The 26,589-nt window shown below is 40.1% G+C and overlaps 1 protein-coding gene and 1 long non-coding RNA gene across 8 annotated transcripts in view; one reads left to right on the top strand and one right to left on the bottom strand.

Moving 5' to 3' along the window:
• The window catches only part of znf423 (zinc finger protein 423), a 178,922-nt gene that overhangs the window by 82,690 nt on the left and 69,643 nt on the right, over positions 1 to 26,589 (top strand). For 4 of the 7 annotated variants that reach the window (XM_024281572.2, XM_024281578.2, XM_024281571.2 and 1 more), the window contains 14 exons: positions 1,136 to 1,260; positions 2,365 to 2,446; positions 2,533 to 2,608; positions 2,711 to 2,991; positions 3,096 to 3,379; positions 3,446 to 3,820; positions 6,274 to 6,455; positions 6,530 to 7,069; positions 7,156 to 7,303; positions 8,402 to 8,950; positions 9,359 to 9,543; positions 9,940 to 10,343; positions 10,466 to 10,679; positions 13,209 to 13,293. In XM_024281572.2, coding sequence (XP_024137340.1) covers positions 1,136 to 1,260; positions 2,365 to 2,446; positions 2,533 to 2,608; positions 2,711 to 2,991; positions 3,096 to 3,379; positions 3,446 to 3,820; positions 6,274 to 6,455; positions 6,530 to 7,069; positions 7,156 to 7,303; positions 8,402 to 8,950; positions 9,359 to 9,543; positions 9,940 to 10,343; positions 10,466 to 10,679; positions 13,209 to 13,293 — 3,530 coding nt within the window. The remainder of the gene's footprint in view (positions 1 to 1,135; positions 1,261 to 2,364; positions 2,447 to 2,532; positions 2,609 to 2,710; positions 2,992 to 3,095; positions 3,380 to 3,445; positions 3,821 to 6,273; positions 6,456 to 6,529; positions 7,070 to 7,155; positions 7,304 to 8,401; positions 8,951 to 9,358; positions 9,544 to 9,939; positions 10,344 to 10,465; positions 10,680 to 13,208; positions 13,294 to 26,589) is intronic. The other 3 variants (XM_024281579.2, XM_024281574.2, XM_024281573.2) reach the window with 2 other exon arrangements.
• LOC112152182 lies at positions 1,158 to 7,512 on the bottom strand. The gene is made up of 3 exons (XR_002920246.2): positions 7,403 to 7,512; positions 7,267 to 7,323; positions 1,158 to 1,288 (listed from the first exon to the last, which is right to left on the bottom strand). It is a non-coding gene; the product is annotated as an uncharacterized LOC112152182 (long non-coding RNA).

The raw sequence follows: 26,589 nt of genomic DNA, 5'->3' as shown, positions 1-26,589 counted from the left end.
CGCAAATATTGAAAAGCGAATAAGCGGAGGAACACTGTCAACGAAGTACCATAACAAGTTATAAAAATATATGAAAAAAATATATACAGTAATTGTGGCCAGGCTCCTTTAAGACACCCCACCCCAACTGATATTTAAGAGGACACACAGATTGGCAGTTTTTCCAATTTGATCAAAAAACGTACCCAATTTTTGAGGAAAACTGTCCGATTTGGCAACGCTGGACGTCGTTCATATCTGTGGTATTTGTGTTGTGGAGCGATGGCCAAGAAACTCTCATTTGATTTAGTGTTTACATTTCGTACGATGGCAGACGCCACAGAACATTCCAGTGAGGAATCTGCACAACATTTAGAGGTGGATCGTAAACGTATCAGAGAATGGATGATATTGAGATGAAGGCAGCAGAAACAAGCAAACCATTTCTTAGTGGAGATGCTAAGAAAACAAGCGACAAATTAGAAGAACCAGGATTATTGAGCAAAGATGAAAAAGGTGTGTATGTCTCCAGAAAAAAGGATTCATATGAAAGTGAAGAGGATTTTTGAAACCGAGATTGATGATGCTTCACAGAGAAAATAAACATTCACAGTCAGTACTATTCAGATCAATTCAATAAAATCCTAAAATGTTAATCTGGTGTTGAATGCATTTTGTGAACAAATGTCACAACAAAATGAATCCAACAACCATCTCCATTCTGTCTGTGATGTAATAAACGCCGGTCTGCAATAGACGCCTCTCTCTAATAAACACTGTGTTGGGCTGATAAATTTTGTGAAATAAACACTTGGGCTAATATTAGAAGATAAACAATATAATCCTTTTTAAGACAATTATCATGAAAACTACAGTCTTTGCAAAGATATGAAACCATATTTAGACACAAAAATATTAAACAAATTATTTCTATTTGCATCTCTAATAGTTTAATTGCACATTTTCTCAGAAATGTCCAAAAAATGATCAAATATTATCATTTTTTAGGTCAGTGACCTGAAAACGTTTCACCTTTTAACTGAATTGGACACTTTGTTGGACATTGTGAGGATTGACTGTGAACACGCTGTCCGAACAGCTAGCCGTCATCGTTTTTTTTGGCTTCTGAATGTCGGCCTCCTTTTTCTCTCTTCAGCCGTCTGAGTTACCTGAAGCGACACGAGCAGATCCACAGCGACAAGCTGCCTTTCAAGTGTACCTTCTGCAGCCGCCTCTTTAAACACAAGCGGAGCCGAGACCGGCACGTGAAGCTTCACACAGGTATGATGCCATCAAATGAAACGGCACACTGGAACACTTTAAGAGAAACCTTTTTATTGGGGATGCAGGGTGTTAAATTATATCTGATATCAAGGATATTTTAGAAATTCGTGATGATGGATATTAAAATACTATATTTTATTTTTTTCTGTTTTTTTTATATTTTACTAAATCTCATTTAAATTTGAGTTATTTTGACTCTGCTACGCATCAATTTTTTTATAACCATGAGTGGGGTATTAAAACATTTTTTTGTGGGATTTTTCTGATGATGGAGGACATATATAAAGAAAATTAGGCTCAAAATTGTGTTTCTGAGTTTTTCTTTATTTAATTGTTGTAAATCAGAAGCAGATAAAAAATAAATATTTAAAAAAAAAGAATATTTGTTAGATCCATGTATGTCTTTGTTTTCCTCGTCTGAGCTGGCATCTTGTTCCAAAATGTACAACTGGATAGCTCCAATATAGCTCACTCTTTTGGTTGCTGGGGTAGAAAAACAGATTACTCAGTTTTGGGTGATGGGAAGGGGGGCGTGATTGCTTTGCGGCAACAGTCAAATTTGTAATGAACGACTGCCTTTCTACTGAAACTATGTCCTAGAAAACAACACAGGTTTTTGACTATAAGAGCGGCATAATCAAAATTAAAAGACCAATATGAACGTTTTTTAAAATAGATCAAAAGATAATCAAGGTGGATCTTTTTGCTCTCATGTATCAGGAATCTTTACTATTTTACAATCAAAGTTGATTATTTGACTACAAATCTATCTAGTGTCATAAAAAAACTGCTCATAACTGAGGTACGGTGTTCATTTTGCTCTGGTTTAGGTTAGTAAATGTACATTTTTGTTCCTTCTTTCCCAATTTCCTCCTATTGTGTACTAAATCAGCAGAATGTTTTGTGTTTTTCTTTTTTTACTGCTTAATTTATTAAAAGGAGCAGACAATTTAAGTTTTTCTTCTTTCTTTCTTTTTTTTTTGTTGGTTTCCATCATGTTTAAGTTTAAAACTCAAGGTTGTATTGCATTTTTTCCCCTTTAATTGAATAAAAATGAAATAAAAATGAACAAACGTTCTTTAAAAATGTCCCATCCCACAGGAGATAAGAAATACAGTTGCCAGGAGTGTGAAGCTGCTTTCTCTCGCTCCGATCACCTGAAAATTCATCTCAAGACCCATAGGTATCCCCTTCAAACCTTGTAGCTGGAAATCAATCACAAAAAATGTTTTCTTTAACTGTGTTTCCATCATCCGTTCATTCATTTAGCTCCAGCAAACCGTTTAAGTGCACCGTGTGCAAGCGTGGCTTCTCCTCCACCTCCTCCCTGCAGAGCCACATGCAGGTCAGCACCTTTCACTCCCTCTGTCGCTCAGGTACTTGTGAAAATAAGCTGCCGTTTCTTTCTGACGCGAGTTGACAGTTTGGTATGTGCGCTTGGATGCAGGCTCACCGTAAAAACAGAGAGCACCTGGCGCTGCGGAGCGAGCGGGAAGGAGGGAAGAAAGGAGCGGGAGGGGAGGCCGACCTGGACCAGGACCTCTACATGTGCGATTACTGCGAGGAGACGTTCAGCCAGACGGACGAGTTGGAAAAACACGTCCTGACCAGGCACCCGCAGCTGTCCGACCGAGCCGACCTGCAATGCATCCACTGTCCGGAGATCTTCCTGGACGAGGCCTCGCTCCTCACGCACATCGAAACGCAGCACGCCAACCGCAAACACAAGTACAGCTGAGCACCGCTTTGTGGAGCCTCCGAACCGCAGCTTTTCATTAAGCTGGAATGCTGCAGTAGACGTGAGATTTTAGAGGAGTTTTCTGTGTCCTCAGATGCCCCGTCTGCTCGGAACAGTTCCCCTCTGTGGAGGACGTCTACTGCCACCTAGACAGCCACCGTCAGCCCGACTCCTCCATCCACAGCGCTGCCAGTCCCGACCCGGCCCTCGGCAGCGTTGCCTCCATGAGCTCCGCCACTCCGGACTCCAGCGCCAGTCTGGAAAGAGGCTCCACACCAGACTCCACCTTAAAACACAGCCAGGGCAGTGAACGAGGGCGCAGGAGAGGTACCGACAGCGGGGAGGACTTGGGGATAACCCTGGGCCATCAAGGTAGAGGTAAGCTGTTCCACTCACTAGTAAGTTACCCCCAAACTTTAATGCTAAACAAAGTCCTCTCAACAGTAGGGAGTTGGGGCAAAGTGACGTACTCCTGCCCCTATTGCTCAAAGAGAGACTTCCACAGCCTGGCTGTGCTGGAGATTCACTTGAAGACCATCCACGCAGATAAGCCACAGCAGAGCCACACGTGTCAGCTCTGCCTGGAGACTCTGCCCACACTCTACAACCTCAACGAGCACGTCCGCAAAGCCCACCGCGCCAGCGGAGGGAGCGCGGGCGCGGCGGCGGCAGCGTTTCCCCTGATGCAGTTCAGCAACGTCACAGCTTTCCACTGCAACTACTGCCCGGACATGTTCGGGGACATCAACTCTCTGCAAGAGCACATCAGGGTGTCCCACTGCCTGTCGGGTGGGATTATGGCAGGATCCACCACTCTGGGTGAGCAGGGTTTTATGTAAATGTACTCTAAACACAAATACTGTATGGTATCCCTCAGGGCTCTGTTATGGTACTTTTTCATTTCTCATACTTACTTTCCTTAAACATTCATAACAGAGCTACCAGATAATCAGCATGTCATCCCATAGTATGGCTTTAGGTTGCTAATGCTAGTATAGTTTGTCCTTATTTTAATGATATAGACCAAATTTTGTTATATAAATTCTAACTGAAACAGTTTATCTTGGTTTAATGTTTCTTGAATTCATTGTTTGGTGTCTGGACGCAAACTGGGTTGTCAATCTGTGCAACTTAAACCCCCTTTCATGTCGTATGTTGCTAATTCACAATGTTAAATCCAGGATTTCACTTAAATTAACCACTTTGAAAAGAAAAAAACTCAAAATTACTTCTTTTAAATATATAGAATTAGAAATAAATTTAGGTATAAAATGAGTTTATGCTAATTTAGTCTGACTGACAGTCGCATCTCTAATTAAAAGAGCGAACATCCCAAACTTTCAGAAGTTGATTATGATTGTTGCATATTTTAAACCACACTCTGTAAATGATCTGTAAGCAGTGGAAATTTTTAAAAACTTTTTCAAGGTGGAGATATTATTGACATTCTTGAGGAGAGCCGACTTCATCATCTGCATATTTACCACCAACCCCTTAAACTTACTAGTCCTAAAATGCATGTTTTCAAAGTCTCTGAAGGGTTGTCAAAGGTTAAGCCAGTGAAATTTACGAGCATAAATATAACTATAGTATTATTTTCCAGATAATAATAAATGTGCAATTAATTAATTGTGACCTGTAATCAATTATATATCAAATTGATTTATTTTTGATTGAAGCTCATAATTTCCATGAAAAGCCTCATTTTGAGGTATTTTCATTTACATTTACGACATTGTAGCACAGTAAAAGATCAAAATGCATCTAAAAAAGTGTCTTACTGGAGTTTTAAAGTCCCATTAATTTTCAAGCATCTAGGTTTGTGAAATTTATTCTCCGCTTTTGACCCAATCCTGGGGGAGCGGTGACCTGCAGACACAGCTGCGTGCAGGAACCATTTGGTGGTTTAACCCCTCAATCCAACCCATTTATACTAAGTGTAAAGCAGGTACCATTTTTAGAGTCTTTGGTATGACTCTGCTAGGGTTTGAACTCACAACCTTTTAGTATCAGGGCAGACACTCTACCAAAAGGCCACTGAGGAAGTTTTCTTATTTTAACATCCTTACAACCTTTACTTTTACACCACCAAGGGGTTTTTTTCTTTCAATCTCAGATAATTAAGGAGAAAAAAAAAACATAACATGTGGTCCAGAGTGCTCTAACTTAACACATAAAAACAGCAGGAACACTTTTCCAAGCAATCCAAAAAGTATTTACCACAAACTACTTAACAGAGAGAGAGAGCATTCCTGGACTTTACCCACCATTTACATTGGAATAGTGAACTCCACACATGTTTCAGCCAGGCCAAAGAGGTCACAATGCGCCCAAAAACACGGATACGGAACCCTTTCTGATTGTGAAAAACTGGGAACAAGAGCAATGAGTTTACTTACAAACTTTTAATGAGCAGTTGATGTTAAGGAGACGTCTGGAGCAGCCAGGTTGGATTTTCCTAAAGTACGCACTCACAAGTAGATTAGCTCCACTTCCTGAGCTTTTGTTTCAAGCTCCACCTTCTTCAGCCGAAGTAGGAGTTTCAAATCCTCTGTGGAGGATCTTCAAAATGCTCTTGATCTTAATATGGACCTTAAACGCCATGTCATGAACCACAAAGAAAACTGTCAACCAAACATTGCTCCAAGTACAATCAAAACTAAACAAAACCCAAGTGGAGCAAACGCTAACAAATTAAACGACTCCAGATGGTTAATAGATCCCGGACGAGCCCCCAATTTATCCTAATTGTACACCATAGTGCATATGTTGACATGCTTTATGTGGCAGTTTACTGTCCCATACAATCAGCCCTCCATGTACCCCATTAGTTGATGATAACGAACACCTCGTCAGGCTTTATCCCTTACACAATAGATAATAGTTGTGGCATTGTGGCTTATTTTTGGTTAGTTATGTTAAGAATTATAAAGTCACACATTGACGACGTCGCAGGGCATGTACAGGATCACCAAGACTTGCACTGAGAGCAATGCAAGACATGTTTTAGGCCGAGTTCAATATTAGCTGGATTAGCTATTAGCATGGATCTATTAACCCCAATTTAGCTCCATATTAAAACCCCTTAATGTCTGTTGTTTCAAATATGCGACAAACCACTTCAGCTCTAAAATGATCTCAATGTAGCATCTGCTTAAAAGCAGAAACTTAAGGGGTTAAGGGGTTTAAAAGTCATGTCGCACCCCATTCTTGCTTAAAAATTGTTTTTGAATTCTTTGAAGGACAGATTTAACTCCACTTTCCGATCCTAGAAGGGAACCATGCCTTCTTCTGCAACCAGTGCTCCATGGGTTTCCTGACCGAGTCTTCGCTGACGGAGCACATCCAGCAGACGCACTGCCCCTCGGCCACCGGGGGCAGCAGTGCATCCGGTGGGGGTGTGGCCAAACTGGAGTCTCCGGTCCTTCAGGCTGCATCACAGTCCTTCATGGAGGTGAGAGAGCTGAATGGACCCAATGAGATCTGATTACATTTTAGTAAACGTGTCTTGATGTCGTCCACGCACAGGTTTACTCCTGCCCGTACTGCACCAACTCCCCAATCTTCGGCTCGCTCCTCAAACTCACCAAGCACATTAAGGAGAACCACAAAAACATCCCGTTAGCGAACAACAAGCGCCAAGCCAAGGTGGCTGACCTCAGCCCCGCCTCCTCCGACGTAGAGATCTCCTCTCCCAAGCGCCACAGACTGGGAGGAGACTCCACTCCATCCATGGGGAGCAACGGAGATTATCCGTGCAACCAGTGCGACCTGCGGTTTGCCAGTTTCGAGACTTTCCAGGCGCACCTGAAGTCCCACCTGGAGATGCTGCTGAGGCGCCAGTCCTGTCCCCAGTGCAGCAAGGAAGACTTTGAGTCCCAGGATGCTTTGCTTCAACATCTGACGGTGCATTACACCACAACGTCAACGCAGTATGTCTGTGAGAGCTGCGACAAGCAGTTCTCCTCGGTGGATGACCTGCAGAAACACCTGCTGGACATGCACACGTTTGTGCTGTACCACTGCACTCTCTGTCAGGAGGTCTTTGACTCCAAGGTTTCCATACAGGTAAATCAGCCTCCATTTTCAGAAAAACGTTCACTTTGGAGGACAAAGTAGCACACTGGACTGTTTCTGTTTCTGCCGTCATGCAGGTGCATTTAGCAGTGAAACACAGCAACGAGAAGAAGCTGTTTCGCTGCACCGCCTGCGCCTGGGACTTCAGGAAGGAAGCAGACCTCCAGCTTCACGTTAAGCATAATCACCTGGGTCAAAGGTCAGGCCTTCCAGGAGGACTCGCAGGTACAGTTCACCTGTTCCTCCTAGAATTGTCAGAAGGTGACACTGACTGAAAAGTGGTTAAATATGTCCTAGAATGACGACGAAAGGTCAAATTCTTACCAGTTTTCCTACTACTTTTCCCAAAAATGATGAAACACCAGAACCCCTGAACATTTTTTTAATAGAAACTCTAAAAAATTTGGCACAGATCTGTGTCTAGAGAAAAACATGTTAATTGTTGCCGTGGTAACCACTTAAAGTTCAGGAGCTGGTAAAAATGAGACCTTTTCAAATCATTACACCTGAGTTTTCACATCAAGCAATGAAAAATAACTACTGTGCTGTATTACCTCTGACCTTTTTTGTTGACTGCCATCATGACTCAGACTGGAACATCACAGTCACAAACTTTATTAAAAAAACTTGAATGCTCCTTTTACTATGTTTTTGTATGCTTCCATGACTTGTTGCGGTATTGTGAAGCTCTTTGTGGTTTTTAACATTGAAAGATGTCATACAAGAAAACAGGTTTTAGTAACAAGTACCTGAATGGGCCAAAAAACCCACAGCGAAGCCACATTCCAACACTGAGAGCAGAAAAAAAAACATCTTTTAAGCTTATCTTTAAATTATACGCTCCAATGAAAATGATGGTTTGGTGTTTTTAACATGTTCTTGTAGCATTTTTCTCGTGATAGAGAACATTTATAAAATATTTCAAGATTAAAACTGCATTTATGAGTATTTATTTATATATTCCAACCATGGTGGATCAGGAGTAGATGAAAACCAGCGGTTGGAAAAAGCTCGGGTTTATGACCCAGACCAATAGATCCATTAACGTCTCCAATTTCCTCGTCTGAGCTGGTGTCTGGTTCAAGACTACATGACTGGACAACCTGGAAATACATTGCTCTTTTTTGGTTTGCTTTTGTTTTTGCTATGCTACTGTTAGCTTGGGCTTGTGAGGTGCTGTAAGCTAACGGGAGAGAGTGTTAACAAAGGGCTGATGGGAAATTAGAGGATCTAACTTCTGCACCAACAGTTAGTTTAAAAAGTTCTAAAATGTGTTTTAAAATTCTAAGTCTGATTGTTATGTAACAGATTCTATTTCTACAGGACTGAAGCCCAGGAAGTGCATCTTCTGTGGGGAGACGTTTGGGACAGAAGTGGAGCTCCAGTGTCACATCACCACGCACAGCAAGAAGTTTACGTGCCGCTTCTGCGGAAAGGCTTTCCACGCCATCTCTTTGCTGGAGCGACATCTGCGAGAAAAGCACTGCATCTTCGACGGGGGCATCACCGGGAACGGAGGGGGTACGGGCAGCAGCGGGAGTCAGAACGGAACCCCCAACGGGTTGACCCAGTCCTCCAAGTCAGGAGGAGGGAGCGGAAACGGGCGGGCTGGCGGCGTGGAGAGGGCGAAGGTCGTGGCGGTCGAACAAACCGACTTGCAAAACATCCTGAAGGGTGGAATCGTTGGTGGAGGGTCGGTTCAGGGGGGAGATACAGCCAACAGCCACGAGGCGAGCGGCGGTGAGGAGGAGCTGGACAACTCCGAGCCCATGTATGCGTGTGACATCTGTGGAGCTGCGTACACCATGGAGTCCCTGCTGCAGAACCACCGGCTGCGCGACCACAACATCCGACCGGGAGAGGACGACGCTGGTATGTTCTTCATGATGCACCGCTGGTATAGCATAGATTCTATTAAGGGTTAGGCTTTAACTTCAAAATATTATAATTTATAATTATAATTTAAAGGCTTTTTTGGGATTGCTTAGTGTGTTTAATTTTTTTTCCAGCTAAATTAGCAGCTTGCTCTTAAAAATACATTCTATTTATCCGTACCTAAATAAAATACTTTCTTATTTATGTTTTTACATATTGAACTTTCCAGATAATCTTACCATTTTTGTCTGTCTTGAAAACTTCTTGTTGAATTAAAGTATTTTTTTTAGCTGTCTTCACTTTTTCACATCGCTTTCTTTTTGTTTTTTACTGGTAAAACTGCAAAATGTACCATTTTTCCCACGATGCACGTTGTTTTTCTTTTCCAACGCAACTGTCGGGCAGGTTCTCGGAAGAAAAAGGCGGATTTCATCAAAGGAAACCACAAGTGCAACGTTTGCTCGAGGACGTTCTTCTCAGAGACTGGACTTCGTGAGCACGCTCAGACGCATCGCGGCCCTGCCAAACACTACATGTGTCCGATATGCGGCGAGCGTTTCCCCTCACTCCTAACGCTCACCGAACACAAGGTACTCCTGCCGTCCAGCCTGAATATCTGTCTGTCCATGTGTCAACATCCCAGCATGTTATTCATTTAGAATCTCTTCCCTGGAAAAGCAGATGGATTCCCTCTCAGGTATAACACAACGGCGCTGTGTAGACGCGTTTTTGCTTTTCTCTTGTGAGACTGTTTTATCTCCATACTGTACCTGTGTTTTGATCTCAAAACGCACCGCGCTGCTTTGATTACAGACTTAAAAATGTTAAGTCGTCCTCCGGGAGGCAATTTGTGCAGCAACAAACTACATAAGAAATGTTCAGAAACCCCCGAGTTATTTTTCTTGGGTCTGTTTTTCGTCTCATTTGGTGAAAAGGTTAATTTAGGTTGAAGGAGTCTCTCTCTCTTCCTCCTCCTTCTTCCTTAGGTGACCCACAGTAAAAGTCTGGACACAGGAACCTGTCGCATCTGTAAGATGCCCCTGCAGAGCGAGGAGGAGTTCATCGAGCATTGCCAAATGCACCCCGACCTCCGCAACTCGCTGACCGGCTTCCGCTGCGTCGTCTGCATGCAGACGGTCACCTCCACCCTGGAGCTGAAGATCCACGGCACCTTCCACATGCAGAAGCTCTCCACCGGCTCGGCGCTGGGAGGAGCCGGCGGGGTGGGCGGAGGGAACGGCTCGGCCTCGTCGTCCCCGAACGGGCAGCTGCAGCAACATAAGTTGTATAAATGCGCCTTTTGCCTCAAAGAGTTCAAAAATAAAGGAGAGCTGGTGAAGCTGGACGTCAACGGCTTGCCGTACGGCCTCTGTGCTGCGTGCATGAGCAGGTAGAAGATCATCAGCGTTCTACTTTTGTCAGATTTAAGTGTGCTGGATTTGAGTTTACAACCAGTTTTGTGACATCACCCCCCCAAAAAAACCCCTGAAATCTGTTTGTTGTTGAAATCAGGGGAACAAACGGCCAAAGTCCCAGCCTGGGAGGAGCGGTCACGCCCGGAGACACGCAGGGGGAAAAGGCTGCCTCTGGGTTGAGGTGTCCCGAGTGCGGCGTGAAGTTTGAAACCCCGGAGGATCTGGAGAGCCATGTCCAGACGGACCACCCGGAGGTCAGCCCGGAAACCAGCGCTGTGGCGAAGAAGGCCGAGGCGTCACCGGTACCCAAGGTGAGTCCGGCAGGCAGGGGTCCTGAAGTAACACGTCTGTCAGGTCACACATTATAGCCATAGAAGTTTGTCCCTGAATTTGACCAAAAAAAAACAAAAATAAGATATAAATATAATAATAAACTTGAATCCATCATTTGATCTACTTTATTAGCAGCATCCATGTGAACGTTAACAGTCAGTTCATGAATATTCTACATCATTATTATTGTGGTCTGTGGAAACAACTGTTGTAATGAATTCATATTTGTAGTTAAGACTCTGGGTTTTTGTCTGATTTCTTTTATTTTGAAGCCAAAAGCTCTTGTTTTGTTTTGTCTATGGCTCTTTTCTGCAAAAAGAAACTTTCCAAATACGTTTTTTTTTTTTTTAAACTTTGCTAGTCTGGGAGTTTTAGTTTAGTGGACAGCACAGCTGCTTTAAGAAAGTAGGGGATTGATTTTCCACACATCACTTGACATGTGCCAGTAGTTTTTCAAAAATAAAACTTCCTTTAGAATCAGACTATAGAAAAAAACAGAAAAAAATGCAAGTCATTTTTTTACCAACTGTCCCATAGATTGTTACCAATCTGCGGCCCGGGAGTTTGAAACCTCCACATTAGATGCTTATGGGTTGTTGCTGTCACATGACCTTCTATTTCAGTGATGCACACAAGACGAAATGAAGAACATTTTGTTTTACGGAGAGGATCCATAAACATCTGAATAAATCTTTTCTTTTTCCTGCAGTGGAATCAACTATTTTTCCTGGATTTTCTAAAATAACATTTTAAGAATTTGTTATCTATTAAAAGAGACACTGTTTGAGGCTTGTTGCAGTCAGAGCAGCTCGGACCACCACAATGATCTGACTCTTGTGAATGCTAATGCTAACGAACAGGAAATGACATCATCTGTTGACTTTTTAGATGCAGAGAATATTTTTTTCCTAGTAACATTGTTTAATTAGAAATATTTATGGTTGAAAAAATATATTCTATTTTGTTCTTACTAGTTTAGAATAATATAAACTATAAATATAGCAGATTTTTCCTAATTTTATATTTTGTCAGAAATGTATCAGAATTTGATATTTCCAGCTTTTTCTGATGTTTGCTTCTGGAAGAAAGACGTGAAACCGTTTTCCAGGATGTCAGTTTTCACAGATGTAGACGTTATCGGTGTTGTGTGTCAGTGTGCATCAGTGACTCATGTATGCGCGCTCACGTGTACGTCAGCGAGTGTCAGCAGAGCCCCTCTGGGTCCGGCTGCTGGTTCTCGCTGAAGCATTGTGGGAAATGTTCACTCTGCTTGATATTGACAGTCAGGCTCTGCGGTGTGTGTGTGGGAGAGTGTACTTCCTAATGCGTGTGTCTGTTTCAGATGTCCTACCTGCACCTTTTGTTTCTGCTTAGTCTAGCAACAGTTTCAGAGTGTGAGTGTGCACGGGCAGTTGTGTGTTTTCTGCATGTTTTTGTGCGTGAATGATCTCCGAATTCATTAGGGTTTCCATTCATCCACATTGTTCTTCTGTCTTTTTCTTCTTTTATTTTATGTATTTTTTTTTTAATTTTCTTATAAATTTAATAAAAAACATAAATTCCAAAACAGCTAAAACTGTTCTGACCAAAGAAAATGTTTGCCATGCATTTGGTTTATAGAATTGTTTCTTTACTCTGATTTATATATATATATATATATATATATATATATATATATATATATAAAATATTCTATTTTAGGACAGAGATTATATGTAAATAAAAGTGTTTAATGCTCGACTCATCTGAACAAAAGACTTTTTTTTTTTTTTACTTTTTGAATGAACATACATGTGTTAAATTATGTCTTAAGCCACTAGAACAACAGAAAATTATTTGTATTTCCAAATGCTGTACATTTCAACTGCTTAGATTTGGACATTTTTCATAGAAAAAATAATTAAAAAGTTGCTTTTGGTATATAATACTTTTTACAGTTGCAAATAGTCAAAGATTAAAACGTATTCATATTTGTATATAATAAATTGTTGTATTTTTTCCTTTTTTGCGCATAAAATTTTCACTGACTGCGGTAAATATTATCAGTGGACAGAAAACATAAAAACACCTGCAGTGTTTAGAAGTGTTTAAGGTCGTTTAGTTTGTTTTTCTCGCGTCTTCCTCCTCAGACACAAATATTCATGTCAGCCTGTTAGAAAAAGCGTTCACACGCCTCATATTTTCTCCTCTCACACCCTTTTAGATCCATTTCTGAACTCGCTCCAGCGGCGGCTCACTTCTGCTCACCAGCCATCCGGACTGTGCAAAATTGCACTTTTCGGAAGAACAATTGTGTGTTTCTTAGTAATTTATGTTTCCTAAGTTTTGCTTTTTATTCTTGAACCCAGCGGTTTGTTGTTTTGCTGAATTATTACTTTTAAAGCTGATTTCTGCACTTTAGCAGTTTGAAATGTCATTTATTTCGCTTGATCCACAGGAGAGTTCCTGTGCTCCCATTGTAATGTTATTCTTTTTTTTTTCCCTGTTATTTTCTCTTTTTGCCCCAGAAAAAGACCTACCAGTGTATTAAATGCCAAATGACGTTCGAGACGGAAAGAGAGATCCAGATTCACGTCGCCAACCACATGATCGGTAAGTCGGCCTCTCGGCTTTGTCTTCCTGCTGCGTTTCCGTGTCCGTCTGTGAAGGCTTCAGCTCGTTTAAAGGGACGCCGGTCCATTCAGAGGCCTGCAGTCACACACAGAGGTCTGAGGCAGGTGGTTTATGTGAGCTTTTAGGAAACCATTCATGTCTTTCTAATCCTTTGGTAGTTAAAGGTCAGATTTTCGGATAATTTGGGAGTCGTCATTGTCAGATATGATAAATATGTTAAACTGATTACGATGCAGACATGAGCTTCCACAGAAGGGTGGATGTTGATGCTCAGAAAGGCTTTCACATCAAAGATCACCAAAAGAATCACTCTTAATTGGTCTAAATTAAATGTTTAAAAGAAAAATTTTAACACAAATTGTGGCAGGAAAGAAGCTTATAACTGAAGGTTTCAACCAGGGGCGGAGCTAAGGGGGGCAAAAAGCTTTGCCCCGCCTTGCCCTCTTAATTTTTGAGCCATTATTAGTATCATTATTGACAAAGATTAAGAAATCATCAATACAAGCTTCTTTAAGCATTGCGAAAATAATGTGTGATATTTTTAAAATAAATAAAACAATCATAAAAATAAAACTACAGTGTTCCCCGCTTCCTGAAATCAGTATTTTTGATCCTTTTATTTTTGTTCTCATTTACCACCCTTCCAAAGTCTTCTGATCTCCTCCCGCCCCCTGATATAAAATGTTTTAGCTCCGCCCCTAGTTTCAACCGCAGCAGAAAGTATTATTCCAGTTTCTATAAGTTGCATCCAATTGACCTTCGTAGATATTGTGATACATGTTTTAGAAAAGGTCAAATTGGTGCTTATATAAATGCTACATATATTATTGATGTAAAAAATGCAAAATTGCGGCAAAATCTGGTATTTGTTGCAGCAAAAATTGCAGATATACAAAAAGTTTAACGTAATCATACAGTTTTCTTTAACCGACAAAAGTTTACAAATAAACTTTATATAAAAGAATCTATATTTTGTTAAACTTACAAAATCTCAGACTTTTTGGAGTGATTTACCATTGTAAACCAAGCAGTGACACCTAGTGTTTTGGAGGGGAATTACAAAGAGTGGAATATTCCTGACATTTGGGTTTTGTCACTGCTCTGGTGTCACATTTCGTTTTTGTGCTAATTATTTCTCATCTGGAAATATATTAATTACGTAAACTGTTGATGTATCTGAAAGAATGTACGCGCTGCAGTGTTTGAAAGTGTTAAAAACGCTGGATGGTACAGTTGTGTTTGAGTTAAAAAGCTTTGTGTTTTGGGTGGATCTTCATGATGTTCCCCGGAGACTTTCTTTCATCACTTGCAGATAATTTTCTGCTGTGGCATCTCTGTCGTCATGGAGATTAACGAGGCAGACCCTTGAATTGCTGGAGGGGGGGGCATTCCCTCCAACTGCACACCTGACAGTCACTGATGGACTCAGAGCTGAGTCTGTTTGTGTGGAAATGTCCTGGGACTGGAAAGCATTAACCCCCCCCTCCAGACATAATCTGAGAGACACTGACTTCATTCTTGATTTAGACTGGGGAGCGTATTAATTTCTTTTTTTAGCTGCTTTTCTGGTTAAACGTGACACACATTTGATTTTTTTTTTCCCTCCTGTTTTTGCTTTTGGTTTCCCTTCATCCTAAGAATCCGTTCACACAGGGATCCCGCCTCTTCTTCATCCCCAATCTACACACACTGTGTCACTTCTGGGTTAATTAAACGGCTAATTGTGTTACATCCTCTTACAGATTAATTATAAAACAGAGTCAAATTGTTGCGCCGTTCCTCTTTTTAAATATTTCACCCCCCCACTCTTAAACATTATCTAACAGAGCAGAAATATCTCTTTCTTGGTTTAAAAGATAAATAATAATCTGTGTTTCTACTTCAGGTTTTCACTTTGCTTCCTTAAGTCAAAATAGATGTAAGCAAAACTAACATTTAGTATGAAAAGTTGGAAAAGTTGCTTAGATCCACGACAGTTTAGTAATTATGAGCAAAAGTAAAACATAACGTAAATATTCATGCTGTAAACTTTTAGTCAATGTTTTAAAACTTGGAAGAAAAAACATTTAAACAGTTTATTTATTGACATTAAGATGGAAATTCTTATGACCAAACATTATTTTTACATGTGCAGCTGAAAAATGTGTGACTGCAGTGTTTAATGCACAATCAGGTGCACAATTCCAGTATAAAACACACAGCAGAATGAAGAAAAATGCACAACAACATTATAAAAACACACAACAGTAGTAAAAACATAGAACAGTCATATTAAAATACACAATAGCTGTAAAAAACACTTAACAGCTGCATAAAATACTAAACAGTATTATAAAAATTGACTAAAGTAGTAAAACACACAGCAGAAGTATCAAATAACACAATAGCAGTAAAAAAAAAAACCTTAACACCAGTAAAAAAAAATACCCAACAGTAGTGTAAAAACAAACTAGAGTAGTAAAAACGCATAACTGCAGTAAAAAAAATACACATTGGCAATATAAAACACAAAAGCAATAAAAAAACACACAACAGCAGAATAAAAACATTTAGAGTCATAAAAACATACAATGAAAGAATAAAGTTACACAAAAGCAGGATAAAAACACTTAACAGAAGTAAAAAAAATACACAAAAGCAAAATAAAAATACATAATAGTACTATAAAAACCACTGTTGTCGTATAAAACACTCAACAGCAGTGGAAAAACATAACAGCTGGATAAAAATACACAATAAATACACAACAGCAGTATAAAATACACAACAGTAGTATAAAAAAACTTTACAGGAGTTTTAAAAACACAAAATAACAGCATAAAAATGCACAACAGAAGTATAAAAAACATTACAGGAGATTTAAAAACACACAATAGCAGTAAGAATATGCACAACAGATGAATAAAATCGCACAACAGTAGAAGGAAAAATACACAATAAACACATAACAGCAGTATAAAAACACGCAAAAGTAGCATAAATAGCATAAAAAGAATACTTCTTTTAATAATAAAGGTATTAAAAAGTGTTTCTAATCTAAAGTTCAAAAAGAAAAAAAGGGAAGTTTTATATTTTTGGAGGACCAGAGTTTGGACTTGTGTCCCGCCTGAGCAGTTTCAGTTGAATATTTGGGTGATTTTTCTGTTCCTAGACGGTTATCCCTTCAGTTTCATCTGGAAGGACTCATTTCCATCTGAAGCGGGTTCTGCAGAATGTGATGTTTCTGTCACATCGCTCAGGGATTCAAACATGCCGCACCCTGCGGTCCTGTTAATGATGCTGTCAGAGGGAGACGGGAGGCAGGAGGAGGACAAACGGGTCAAAGCGAGAGGAAGAAGGAGAATCTGTGCAGGAAAGGGGCGCTCCTCCTGTGCTGTGGTCCCCTTCTGTAAGACAGCTTCATTTTTGACACAATTCATGCGCTGAGGACTTCAAAGTGCTCCGCACAAGTAAATGTGAAAAGGAGCACACACGAGGAAACCAGAAAGTTGGATGAAAAAGTTGTGAAAAGGAAATAAAACGGCACTTTATCTTTGATTTATCCCAAAATTGAGCTTTTTCTAAATTGTCGAACAAAATGTTTTAATAATGAAGTCAATCATTTCCACCTTCTCAAATATTGTTGCCATGGTAGCAGCTGGAGGTCAGGGAGGCTGGCACAGATTTGTTTCCATCAGTCGTGAAAATTGGTACAAGCATTTGCTATATTGAAACTTAAAAAATGATAAACTTAAATTTCAATGTACGCTAACGTGACGCTAAAAACAGATTTACGTTAAGTCTATAGAACTGATTTATCAATGGTTTTACACCCTAAAGAGGTCTTTCTTTGTGCATGATGTTAGAAAGAAGTGTTTAAAATGTTCAAAATTGATATTAGTTTAAATTTTTAGCTCCTTTGAGGTACTTAGAAAGTTTTAGAACTTCACAGATGATGCTTGGTGTCTGTTTCCGGCAGCACTTTTCCAGAGTTGTCTTGTGCTGTGAGTGATTGCTGATTTACAGCTTCCTTTGCTCAACGACGCATCCTCCACCTGAGTCCTTTCTAGTGTTTATTCATTTTTTGTTTTTCTATCACAGTATTCATCATTTGTCCTGTGTTTCTGAAAACTATTTTTTTATAAATTTTGACCTTCTACAATCCTTACATTCTAAGTCTGGGTCTCCCTGCGCCGGTCCCTAGCCCGGATTAAATACAGGGCTTAGACAAGATGGAAGGGCATCTGGCATAAAAGTCTCTGCCATAATGGTGGGGATGTATAAAATAATTTAGGATTATAGTCATGATTATGATCATGTTGGAACAGGAGCAGATGAAAACCAGTGGTTGAAAAAGCTCGTCAGTAACTAGCCAAAGTCTCACTGCTCCACTCCAGTTCTGAAGCTGGTCAAATAGATCCATTAACGTCGTAGTTTTCCTCGTCTGAGCTGACATCTGGCTCAAAACTGAACAGCTTGGCAGCTCCAATATTGTTCCCCGTTTTTGTTTTTGCTGCACTATTGTTAGCTTGGGGTTGTGAGGTGCTATAAGCTAGCTGGAGAGAGTATAAACAAACAAAGGCCTGATGGGAAATTAGTGAAGGCTAACTTCTACGTTAGCAGACCCGCACACAAACCAGAATTCAGTTTCTAATGAGCTTCTGCTGCTCTGCAGAAAATATGTCTTTAAAAATGTCAGAAAATGCATAATTATAGTTAAAAAATGCTTTTAACTTGGGAAAAAATATAGGAGCCTTTCTCATATATTCCTCACATGTTTAAACATCAAAGTACTCTGCAAAAACAGGCCCTTTAGAAATTTGTCTTAAAATTAAAATATATATTTAAATAAAAAAAAAAGTCTGTCGTCAGGGTTTGGAAAAATGACTAAGAATTCTTACTTTAGCTATAATATTTTTTAATACTTGCAAAACATAAAATAAGCAGATTTTTATTTAGTGCGTTTATTTTTACGGCATGTTGAGCTTTTCTGTTTCTACATAGTGTGGAGCAGGTGGAAGAGAGACGTGGAAATGTGAAGTCACTGTTGAGTGATAATATGAGGGTTTTTTTAATGTGGGGGGTGGAGGGATGCTGTTGGGGAGGGGGGGTCATCAGGGATGAACGGATGCAAGAACATGAAAGAGAAGAAGAGGTGGGACAAAGAGGGAAGTTGTTGGTGTTGATGCGTGCAGCTGCTCAGCACCTGCTGGACTTTGATTACCCATGCTGCTTAATTTCGTTCATATGTTTGAGGTAACAAGACGTATCGCAGACCGTTTTCTAATATATGAGGAGATTTTTTATGTCGACTCCATTAGTTTTTTTCTTTGCCCCTCTTCTGTCTCCCCGGACGCCATTCCTGGCAGCTTTATTATTATCTGCTGTGCAGCTGCACATCATGAAGAAGTTGATGACAAGTGTGTGTGTTTGTGTGTGTGTGTTTGTGTTCTCCAATTTGCATATGTGAGCCAGAAAGCCGCTTTTGTTTTCTATATTACTTCATATCCAGTCAGGATGATGAAGGTGCGTTAAGGCCATATTTAAAAAAACATGCTCAAAAAGTCAGAGTGAAGTCAGCGCGGCGCCGTTAATGCTTCGCTAATCACTGCAGTGACCGCTTCACAGCAGGAAATTTAGCCTCTTAAAAGCTAGAAATCACTCTTATCAAGCGCTATTGTCAATAAAGTTTCACCTCTAAGATTGACAGTGCTAAAAAAGTAAGTGCCCCCACTGCTTCCTTTTTATTTTATTTTTTTGGTATTTTACTTAATTGACAAAAGAAATGTTCTCTTTCAAAGGAGCAACCCAAGTGGTTTAAAAATAATTTCCAAAATGAAGATTTGTTCCGTCCAAACTGGCAAGTTCCACTTTATTTTGGTGAAAAATATGAATTTCTGTTTCTAAGTTTGAAGGCTGATTTAAAAAAAAAAGAAAGCAATTATTTCTTTATCTGTCCACCACAATAAGAAATCTTAAATTTCATTTAAAAATATTAGTAAAACTCCATTTACTTTTTCCACATATTTGTCCATTTTATTAATGATGTTGAGGTGGGTGGAGTCAAATTAAGTCAATATTGTCGACCCACTTCAGGCTACTTTGTGCAGAATGCCTAGCGTGAAAAACTTTGTTTGAAAAAGGCAATTGGGACACATGCTACTACTTTTTTTTACAGTAAATCTGACATCCTAAAAACCTAAAATGATTAAATGTCCAGTTGGGTGATGAGGCCCAAATACAGCCCACGTTCACATTTCCACTAGCTTGCAGGCTCCTGTCATAAAATCAATAATATTAAACCCTCAGCACTTTATTAAAAAAAGTGTTTATAGTATTTCTGAATTGTGATTGGCTGAATTATGTTATAAACCGTTGGAAAACTGAGACAACAACCTGTGGCTCCTTGACCTTCAGAGCATTAAGAAGAATAAAAGATTTCTTGGTTTTGTACTTCTATGTTATGTTTTTAAATGTGAGCATTTAAAAATAACTCAGATTTAATTAATGTTGACAAAAGGTTGTTTTCAAATCGGAAATTCACAGTAATTTGGTAAAAATGTGTTTAGATTTTTTTATGTAACAAAAGGAAAAATACAATTTTATTAAATAGTTCATGTGTATTAAATGTATGTGTGTGGCTGTCACACATTTTAACCTCACCAAATCTCCAAAAGGTTTCTCCAGAGCAGACGCTAGTTTGACTCCAGACGTAACGGGATGCTCTTCCTCTTTTCGATAACCCAGATTTCCTCCTCTTCCTCTCGCCTGCTGCCTTCAACCCAAATGTTTTAGTCAAACGTGAGACGGGATCCACGTGGAGATTTTTGACAGATTTAACGTTGGGATGACCCCATGCTGAATCACCTCCTCGAAGGTGCTCTCCTTTGTTTGGGCTGACAGCTCTGTGGTTGGAGTCCTGTTTCCTGTCGGCGAGCTTCAGCCGCTCATTAAGACCAGCAAGACGTCTATTAATCAAACCCTGCCGCTCGTATAGGAGGCTTTTCCTTCATTTTCGTTTGCCATAAATGATGAAATATGGCATCCATGTTTGTTTTGGTTTAATTCTTTATTTTTTGTCTTCTTCTTGACTTTTCCAACCTTCACTGGTTTTAAATTTGTCCTTTTTCTCTTGCCGTCTACGATCAGCACCGTCCAGATTTTCATTAATATTCACTCAGCAGCAGCTCGGATTGCTTGCTGCTGGAGTTGGGAGGGAATCACTGTTATTCGGGAGCCAACTCTGAAGTCCTGGGTGTGTGGTGTGGCTACGCAGACTCGCAGGAAGCAGTTGGGTTCGTGGCTGAGGCCAGAAGGTGTCTGCAGACGTTGGAGAGAAGAAGAAGAAGAAAAGCGGGGAAGCCTTTGCCAGAGAGGAAATTTGAATGTTTTGGTCCAGCCTGCTCAGTTTTACCCCTCATTCACCCCGATCCCTGCTGCTGGCTGCACGCTTCATTGTCCTCCCCATCTCACAGATGCCTTGGAGGTATGGGGGTGTCCACTCACCTGGATCTAAGTGCCCCCGCCCCCCCATGTGGACCGCGGTGTCTAACGATGTGTCCTCAGCATGAGCTTTACTTACCTGTTTACATCTGGACGCTCCGGCTGTAGATCCTTCAGACCCCCCCCGTCAGTGTGATGTCTGAGACCCCCCCCATGTCAGTTTATTAGTGTCTGGAGGAGGTGGCTTTTATTTGTGTGATGTGTCTGACCGCTGTTGAGGGTCTCGCGGGTGGCGGTGGTGGCTGTGCCGATCGCACCTTTCTGTACAGCTGAGTGCCCCCCCCCCCTTTCCCACCTCCCACCCCCCTCACCTGTCTGTGTTTAGAGCGAGTTCGCTCTGCTGACTCTGTGTCACTGAAGACTTAATGAGGCAAATAAGAAGCTTTTAGAGTCAGTGGTAGGTGGACGATGTGGTTTCAGGGCCCGCTCGTGCACGTGCGAGTGGGCATGTGTTCAAGTGTCGGCGCCCCCTCCTCACCTGAAAACGTTTTCAGGAGGAGGTGACCTGCTGACCTGCAGTTTGATTAGTCCAAGGAGAGAAAAAATAGAAACAATAATAATAATAATGTCTTGATGCTAATAAGAAAACATTCTAGCGCTCATGAGGGGAACGATCAGATTCTCAGCCATGTTTGTTTTGGACGGCGCTTCTTCTTCTGCATTGCTGCCAGCAGCAAATACTGATACACAATCCTACAGCGCCCTCTAGTGGGTATTAGTGGGAAACAACTGCTAAAGTGCAACGGTTGAGCCAATTTATGTTTTCAAAAATCACAAAAAGGTTGCTCCTGAGTATAAGTCGCACTCCTGGCCAATCTATGAAAAGAAATACGGTATTTGTTTTTCCAAATCGTGGTGAATTTTGCAGTTGGTTGAAAAAAGCCAAAAGCGATTACGTAGATTTTGCAGTCCAGCTCCAGAAGCTTCCTGCTCCACTCCATTCTGATGAAAGATCTATTAGATCCATGTGCGTCAAGCTCGCCATTTTTGTTGCAACGCCTTTTATTTGATTTGGCAAAATATGTCATATACCTAAGAAAAAGACCACTTTGGAAATAGATCAATGGATGATTGTATGAACTTGTAAATGAGTAAGAACTGTCAAATTACAGCGTCAATTAATTACAGACATGTTAGCGCATACATTTTTTTAATCGCATTAATCTAATTTTTGCGTTAGATGGTTACTTTCGTGTTCCGCACACCTGGAGGAGCATTTAATCCTGCTCATACCATGGTCGTTGAAAATATATATATATATATTAAATAAATTATTAGATAAATTATTAGAGCTTCAGTTCTGCTATATTTTTATTTTTATTTTTTTTTATAAAAGTGGACTGTTTAATACGCGGTGAGTCGCGTTCTCATGGTAACAGGTCCAGACTAAATAGTTCAATTCCTCCGCAGTGTTTCATTTCGTCCTTTCTAGATTCTTTTCTGCTTTATCCCAGTTTTTAAAATGATCAAATTCACCCAAAGAGGTTGAAGGAAACTATAAAATCACTCTCATGTCTTTTCTACTGTCTTGCTTATGTGATAAACTGTGCAATAAGCTATATTAATGTTGGAATTGTTGTTGATTTTTTTTCTTTTTATTTTATTTTATTTTTTTCAATTTTGAAAAAAGCATACCCCTAGGCAGTGTCAAAGTAAAGGTTAGAAGTTTTATTAATTAAAAAAAAGTAATAAAGCCACTTTTATAGTTTTATTTTGATCTTTTACTGCATCACAATGTCACAAACTTAAATAAAACATCTCAAAATTAGGCTTTTAACAGCAATTATTTGGTTTAAAATGATTGTGATTAAAATCGACTAATTAGATTAATTAATTACAAGTCACGATTAATTAATCGCACACAAAACAATAATATCATGACAGCAGTAAGTTAAATATATGACAATGTGAATTCATTGTATTTTTTTTATTCAATATTTTTCGCCTTTTTCCTGGGAAAATTTCATTTTTGCTCCAGAATATTCAGCACCTTTGAAAGATCCTCACAAGGAAAAGTTGATCTGCATGAGGCGGACTTCCTGTTTGTTCTCCAACATCATCATCTGTGCTGAAGCCTGAGGAGACGTGCAGCAAGTGGAGCGGAAGGAAAACTATCTTAGAACTTCTACATTGATTTTTTTTCATCCTAAAAAATGCTGTTCTGAAGGGATCAAATCGTTTTAATTGTGAGCTCAGTTGTATATATAAGGTTACATTCCTCTTCATCCGATTGCAAGATTTCATTGATCACAACAGACTTTCGAAGACAAAAACAGATCTACTTCATTTAAAAGTCTAGAAAAAAAATGTTGAAGTATGTAAATGAAATACCGTTGAAACGGAGCAGGATGCGGGTCTGAACGTCAGAACAGATGACGGTAGCCCCCTCCTCCTGCCTTCCATCCCTCCCTGTGTCCCCTCCTCCCTCGCCACCTGGAGCCAGCGAGCTGTGACACCAGAGGGAAGGAGGGAGCGATGATGAAGGGGTGAGGGACTGGGGAGTAGCGGAAGAGGGGACCACGCAGGAGGGAGGAAGAGAAGACACAACAGGAAGTGAGATGGACCGAAAAAGTAATTTATTTAGGACGTATTTAAATGTTTGGCTTTGCAGCGTACCAAGAAAAGTCACCCGTTTTGAGGTAAAACTTTGTCAAATCTGACAGTTGAAGCTCAATTTGAGTTAGTGGAGCTTCTTAATTGGAAAAACTTGAGTGCTTATTGTGTGGTTGACGATATTTTGTCAGGAAAAGTTATAAAACTTCAGGGTTTGCTGTAGTTTTTTCACATACAGTTGCTGGGGGCTTAACTGTTGAAGTAAACTGAAAGAAAACATTTCATGATGTAAACATTAAATCCTAAGATAAATGCACTTAAATATAAAGATATAAATCTCTATAGATGGTTCATCCGGACAGACGGCATCAAACTTTTCAATTCAAGTAAAATTTCCAAATGATTATAAGAGGGAAACTTAAATACTGATGAAAATATTCCATTAAAAACTGAGAAGTAATAATAAAAACATGCCATTTGGGAAATTAATATAAAAAATTTATTTTTAATGTTTAATCATGATGTTAACCCACCTTTGCAAAGATAAAAAATAATTATTTTAAACAGTTTTTTGTTTAAAAAATTAGTTGAAGAAAAAAAAATGTATTCAAACATAAAAATAAAAAAACAGAAATTCAATTTTTTATATAAGTAAAAAATCAAACGTTTTGATTTATCATATTAATTTAACAAAAATAATGTTCCAATTCACTTATTAAATAGGGTTTCTTACATTTTTTAAGTTTTGACCAATTAGATTTTTAATAAATGAGCATCAAATATTTGAAAAGGTTCATTTAAACAGAATTAATTGTACAAAATGTTGTTTAAATATGTTTGTCTTTAAAGATCTGTATATTTTTTACTTCTTTTTTTAAATATATTTTACATTTTTAAGTCCAACAGCAGTCAGTTAAATAAAGGGAGTAAAATTTGGAATTTAGTATTTCCAGCTTTTGTAGCTTCCTGTTTGGGTGTAACACTATTAATGATGGTATGTAAGACAATAAAAAAATAAACAATTAAGGATGAATAATGAATGTAAAGCAATGAAAGGCATTCCGTTTATTTAAATATATATTTCAAACCATTTTCATTGGGTTTGAGTTTCCAGAATGTGTCAGATTTTGGTCTAAAAACTCCCATCTGGTTGAATCATTTCTCCATCATCATTTGATGTTGTTTTAGGATTACACTCTTGGACTGGTGAACGGCTGCTGGCTGCTTTCCTCTCTGATTTCCTCTAAACAAACATGCAGAATAGTTTGGTCTGCTCTGTTATCAACACAAATAGTCAGAAGTGTTGGCATATTTCTGCCCGTCTGTGTGTGTTTGTGTTTTGAAGGCTGGGAGCATGGAGGTCCCCTGGAGAGCTCATTTTGTCATCTTCTCGCTTGATTTACCTTCCTCCTCTTCTGCTGTTTATTACCAGTCATTACAAGCTGTTTGGAAACCTAATAGGACACACTGACAAACAGGCTGGGAGAGACCCGAACAGCATCACAACGCTCAGCAACGAGCGCGAGCCGCCGCCGCTCGTTCCCTTCGAGGATATCTGTGCATGCAACATCAGCTATCTCAACTGGTGTCTGCTTTGAGTGAGTGATGTCTTAGTTAGGCGGCTGTTTACGGAGGAGACGGCGGGCCGTACCTGCCGCCTCCTCCCTTTACGGTCCCCTCTCCTCGGCCCGTCCAGGTGTGGACGCGGCAGCTGCTGGAGAGAGAAGAGCAATTACACACAGACGCGCTCGCTCCATCTCCGCTGGCTAATTTTTGCAGGGGAAAAACAAGGCGCTTTGCCTTTACGCGCTTCATAAAAGGGGGCCAGGCGACAATTAACTCCCTGCTTAATTCTCTAACTATTCTGAATTCATTTTCTCCTGCGACAGCCGCATCTGTCACAGCTGGGAGTGAGTGTGCTGCAGAAACACAGAGAGAGGAAGGACACCAGAGAACGTGTTTGTTCAGCTCTGATTTCTGCATATGTGCTTCATGCAGCTCATGGCTGACCTGTGTGCTGACACCGCCAAATACACAACAAATGTTTCTGCGGAAAGTCTTTTTGTATTTCCATGTGAGTGAGAACAGTTGTGTTGCTGCGAGCGTGGCTCCATTGTTACAGATGTGGTTCCAAGTGTTCTTCTGATGCTGGTTTCATGTTAAAATGATTTTGTACGACTTTCACAGTTTTTGGTTTTGCATCTGACAGTAAAGAAAAAAAACTAGAGTTCAAAGAAAGAATCCTGTTTCAGCAACACAAACCATCTAGTCAAAATGTTTCATCCTCAAACCACGTCCAGAAATAGCAGAAATACGTATTTATTTAAATGTATCCTTTCTAAAAATGAAGAAATATTTATAGAAAATTATAAATAAACTGAATTTTTGGGCACTGTCTGACAATAAAAGTATGTTTTTGTTTAAAGTTCCCCCATGACAGATTTTTTATTTAAAAAAAACATTCCCAGTAGTGTTTTAATTATGATTATGACGTTTTTAACCTTAATTCCACAGCTTAAATGTCTCAAAAGTCATGTTGATTTGAAGCCTCTGTTTCCAAAATCTCTTCTAAGGGGGCGTGGCTTTTGGAGCTGAGCTTGAAAAGCCCCGCCCCTGATCCCCCCTGTCTGATTATGATAACTATATGTATTGCTAGTGAAAATCTTCAGCGCTGCTACATAAAAACATCCATGAATATGGGTAATGTCCAGCCGTACTGTTATGATCCGGATGTCAGCTGGGACGAGGAAGTGAAGATCTTCATGGACCAAACTTCCTCCAAAAGTCTGATTTTTTTTAAAGGAAAATAAAGCACAAAATAAGGAGGAAAGATTGACTGTAGGACTGGTGCAGATGTGAAAGTGTAGGAGGTGCAGAGGGAGTCATCAGGAGGAGGAGGCGGCGTTGAGGGAGGCGGGGGAACGGCGATCAATAGTTGAAATGAAGAGGAGACGGATCGAAGAGCGATCTGTGGCAGATTTTGGCTCAGGCCTCGTCCTCTTGCTGAGCAGCTGGACTTCATTAGTGGCCAGTGTTAATTACTGGGACTGAGCGGAGCAGGAGCGCACGGCGACGCGCGCACGTGCACGCGCTCGCACAGCCTGGGATTCAGGGTCACCTTGCTAGCCGTGTTTGAACCAGCAGCGAGAGCGGGGGAGATGTGCCAGACGAACAGAAACCGGAAAGGCGAGGGAGCGTGCACGTGTCGCCCCACTGTGGGAGTCTCTGTTATTAATGGGG

Source organism: Oryzias melastigma, linkage group LG6 (genome assembly GCF_002922805.2).
Source record: "Oryzias melastigma strain HK-1 linkage group LG6, ASM292280v2, whole genome shotgun sequence".
Lineage (NCBI taxonomy): Eukaryota > Metazoa > Chordata > Actinopteri > Beloniformes > Adrianichthyidae > Oryzias > Oryzias melastigma.
Note: the sequence above shows the minus strand (reverse complement) of the source record. Positions and strands in the feature narration are given on the sequence as shown.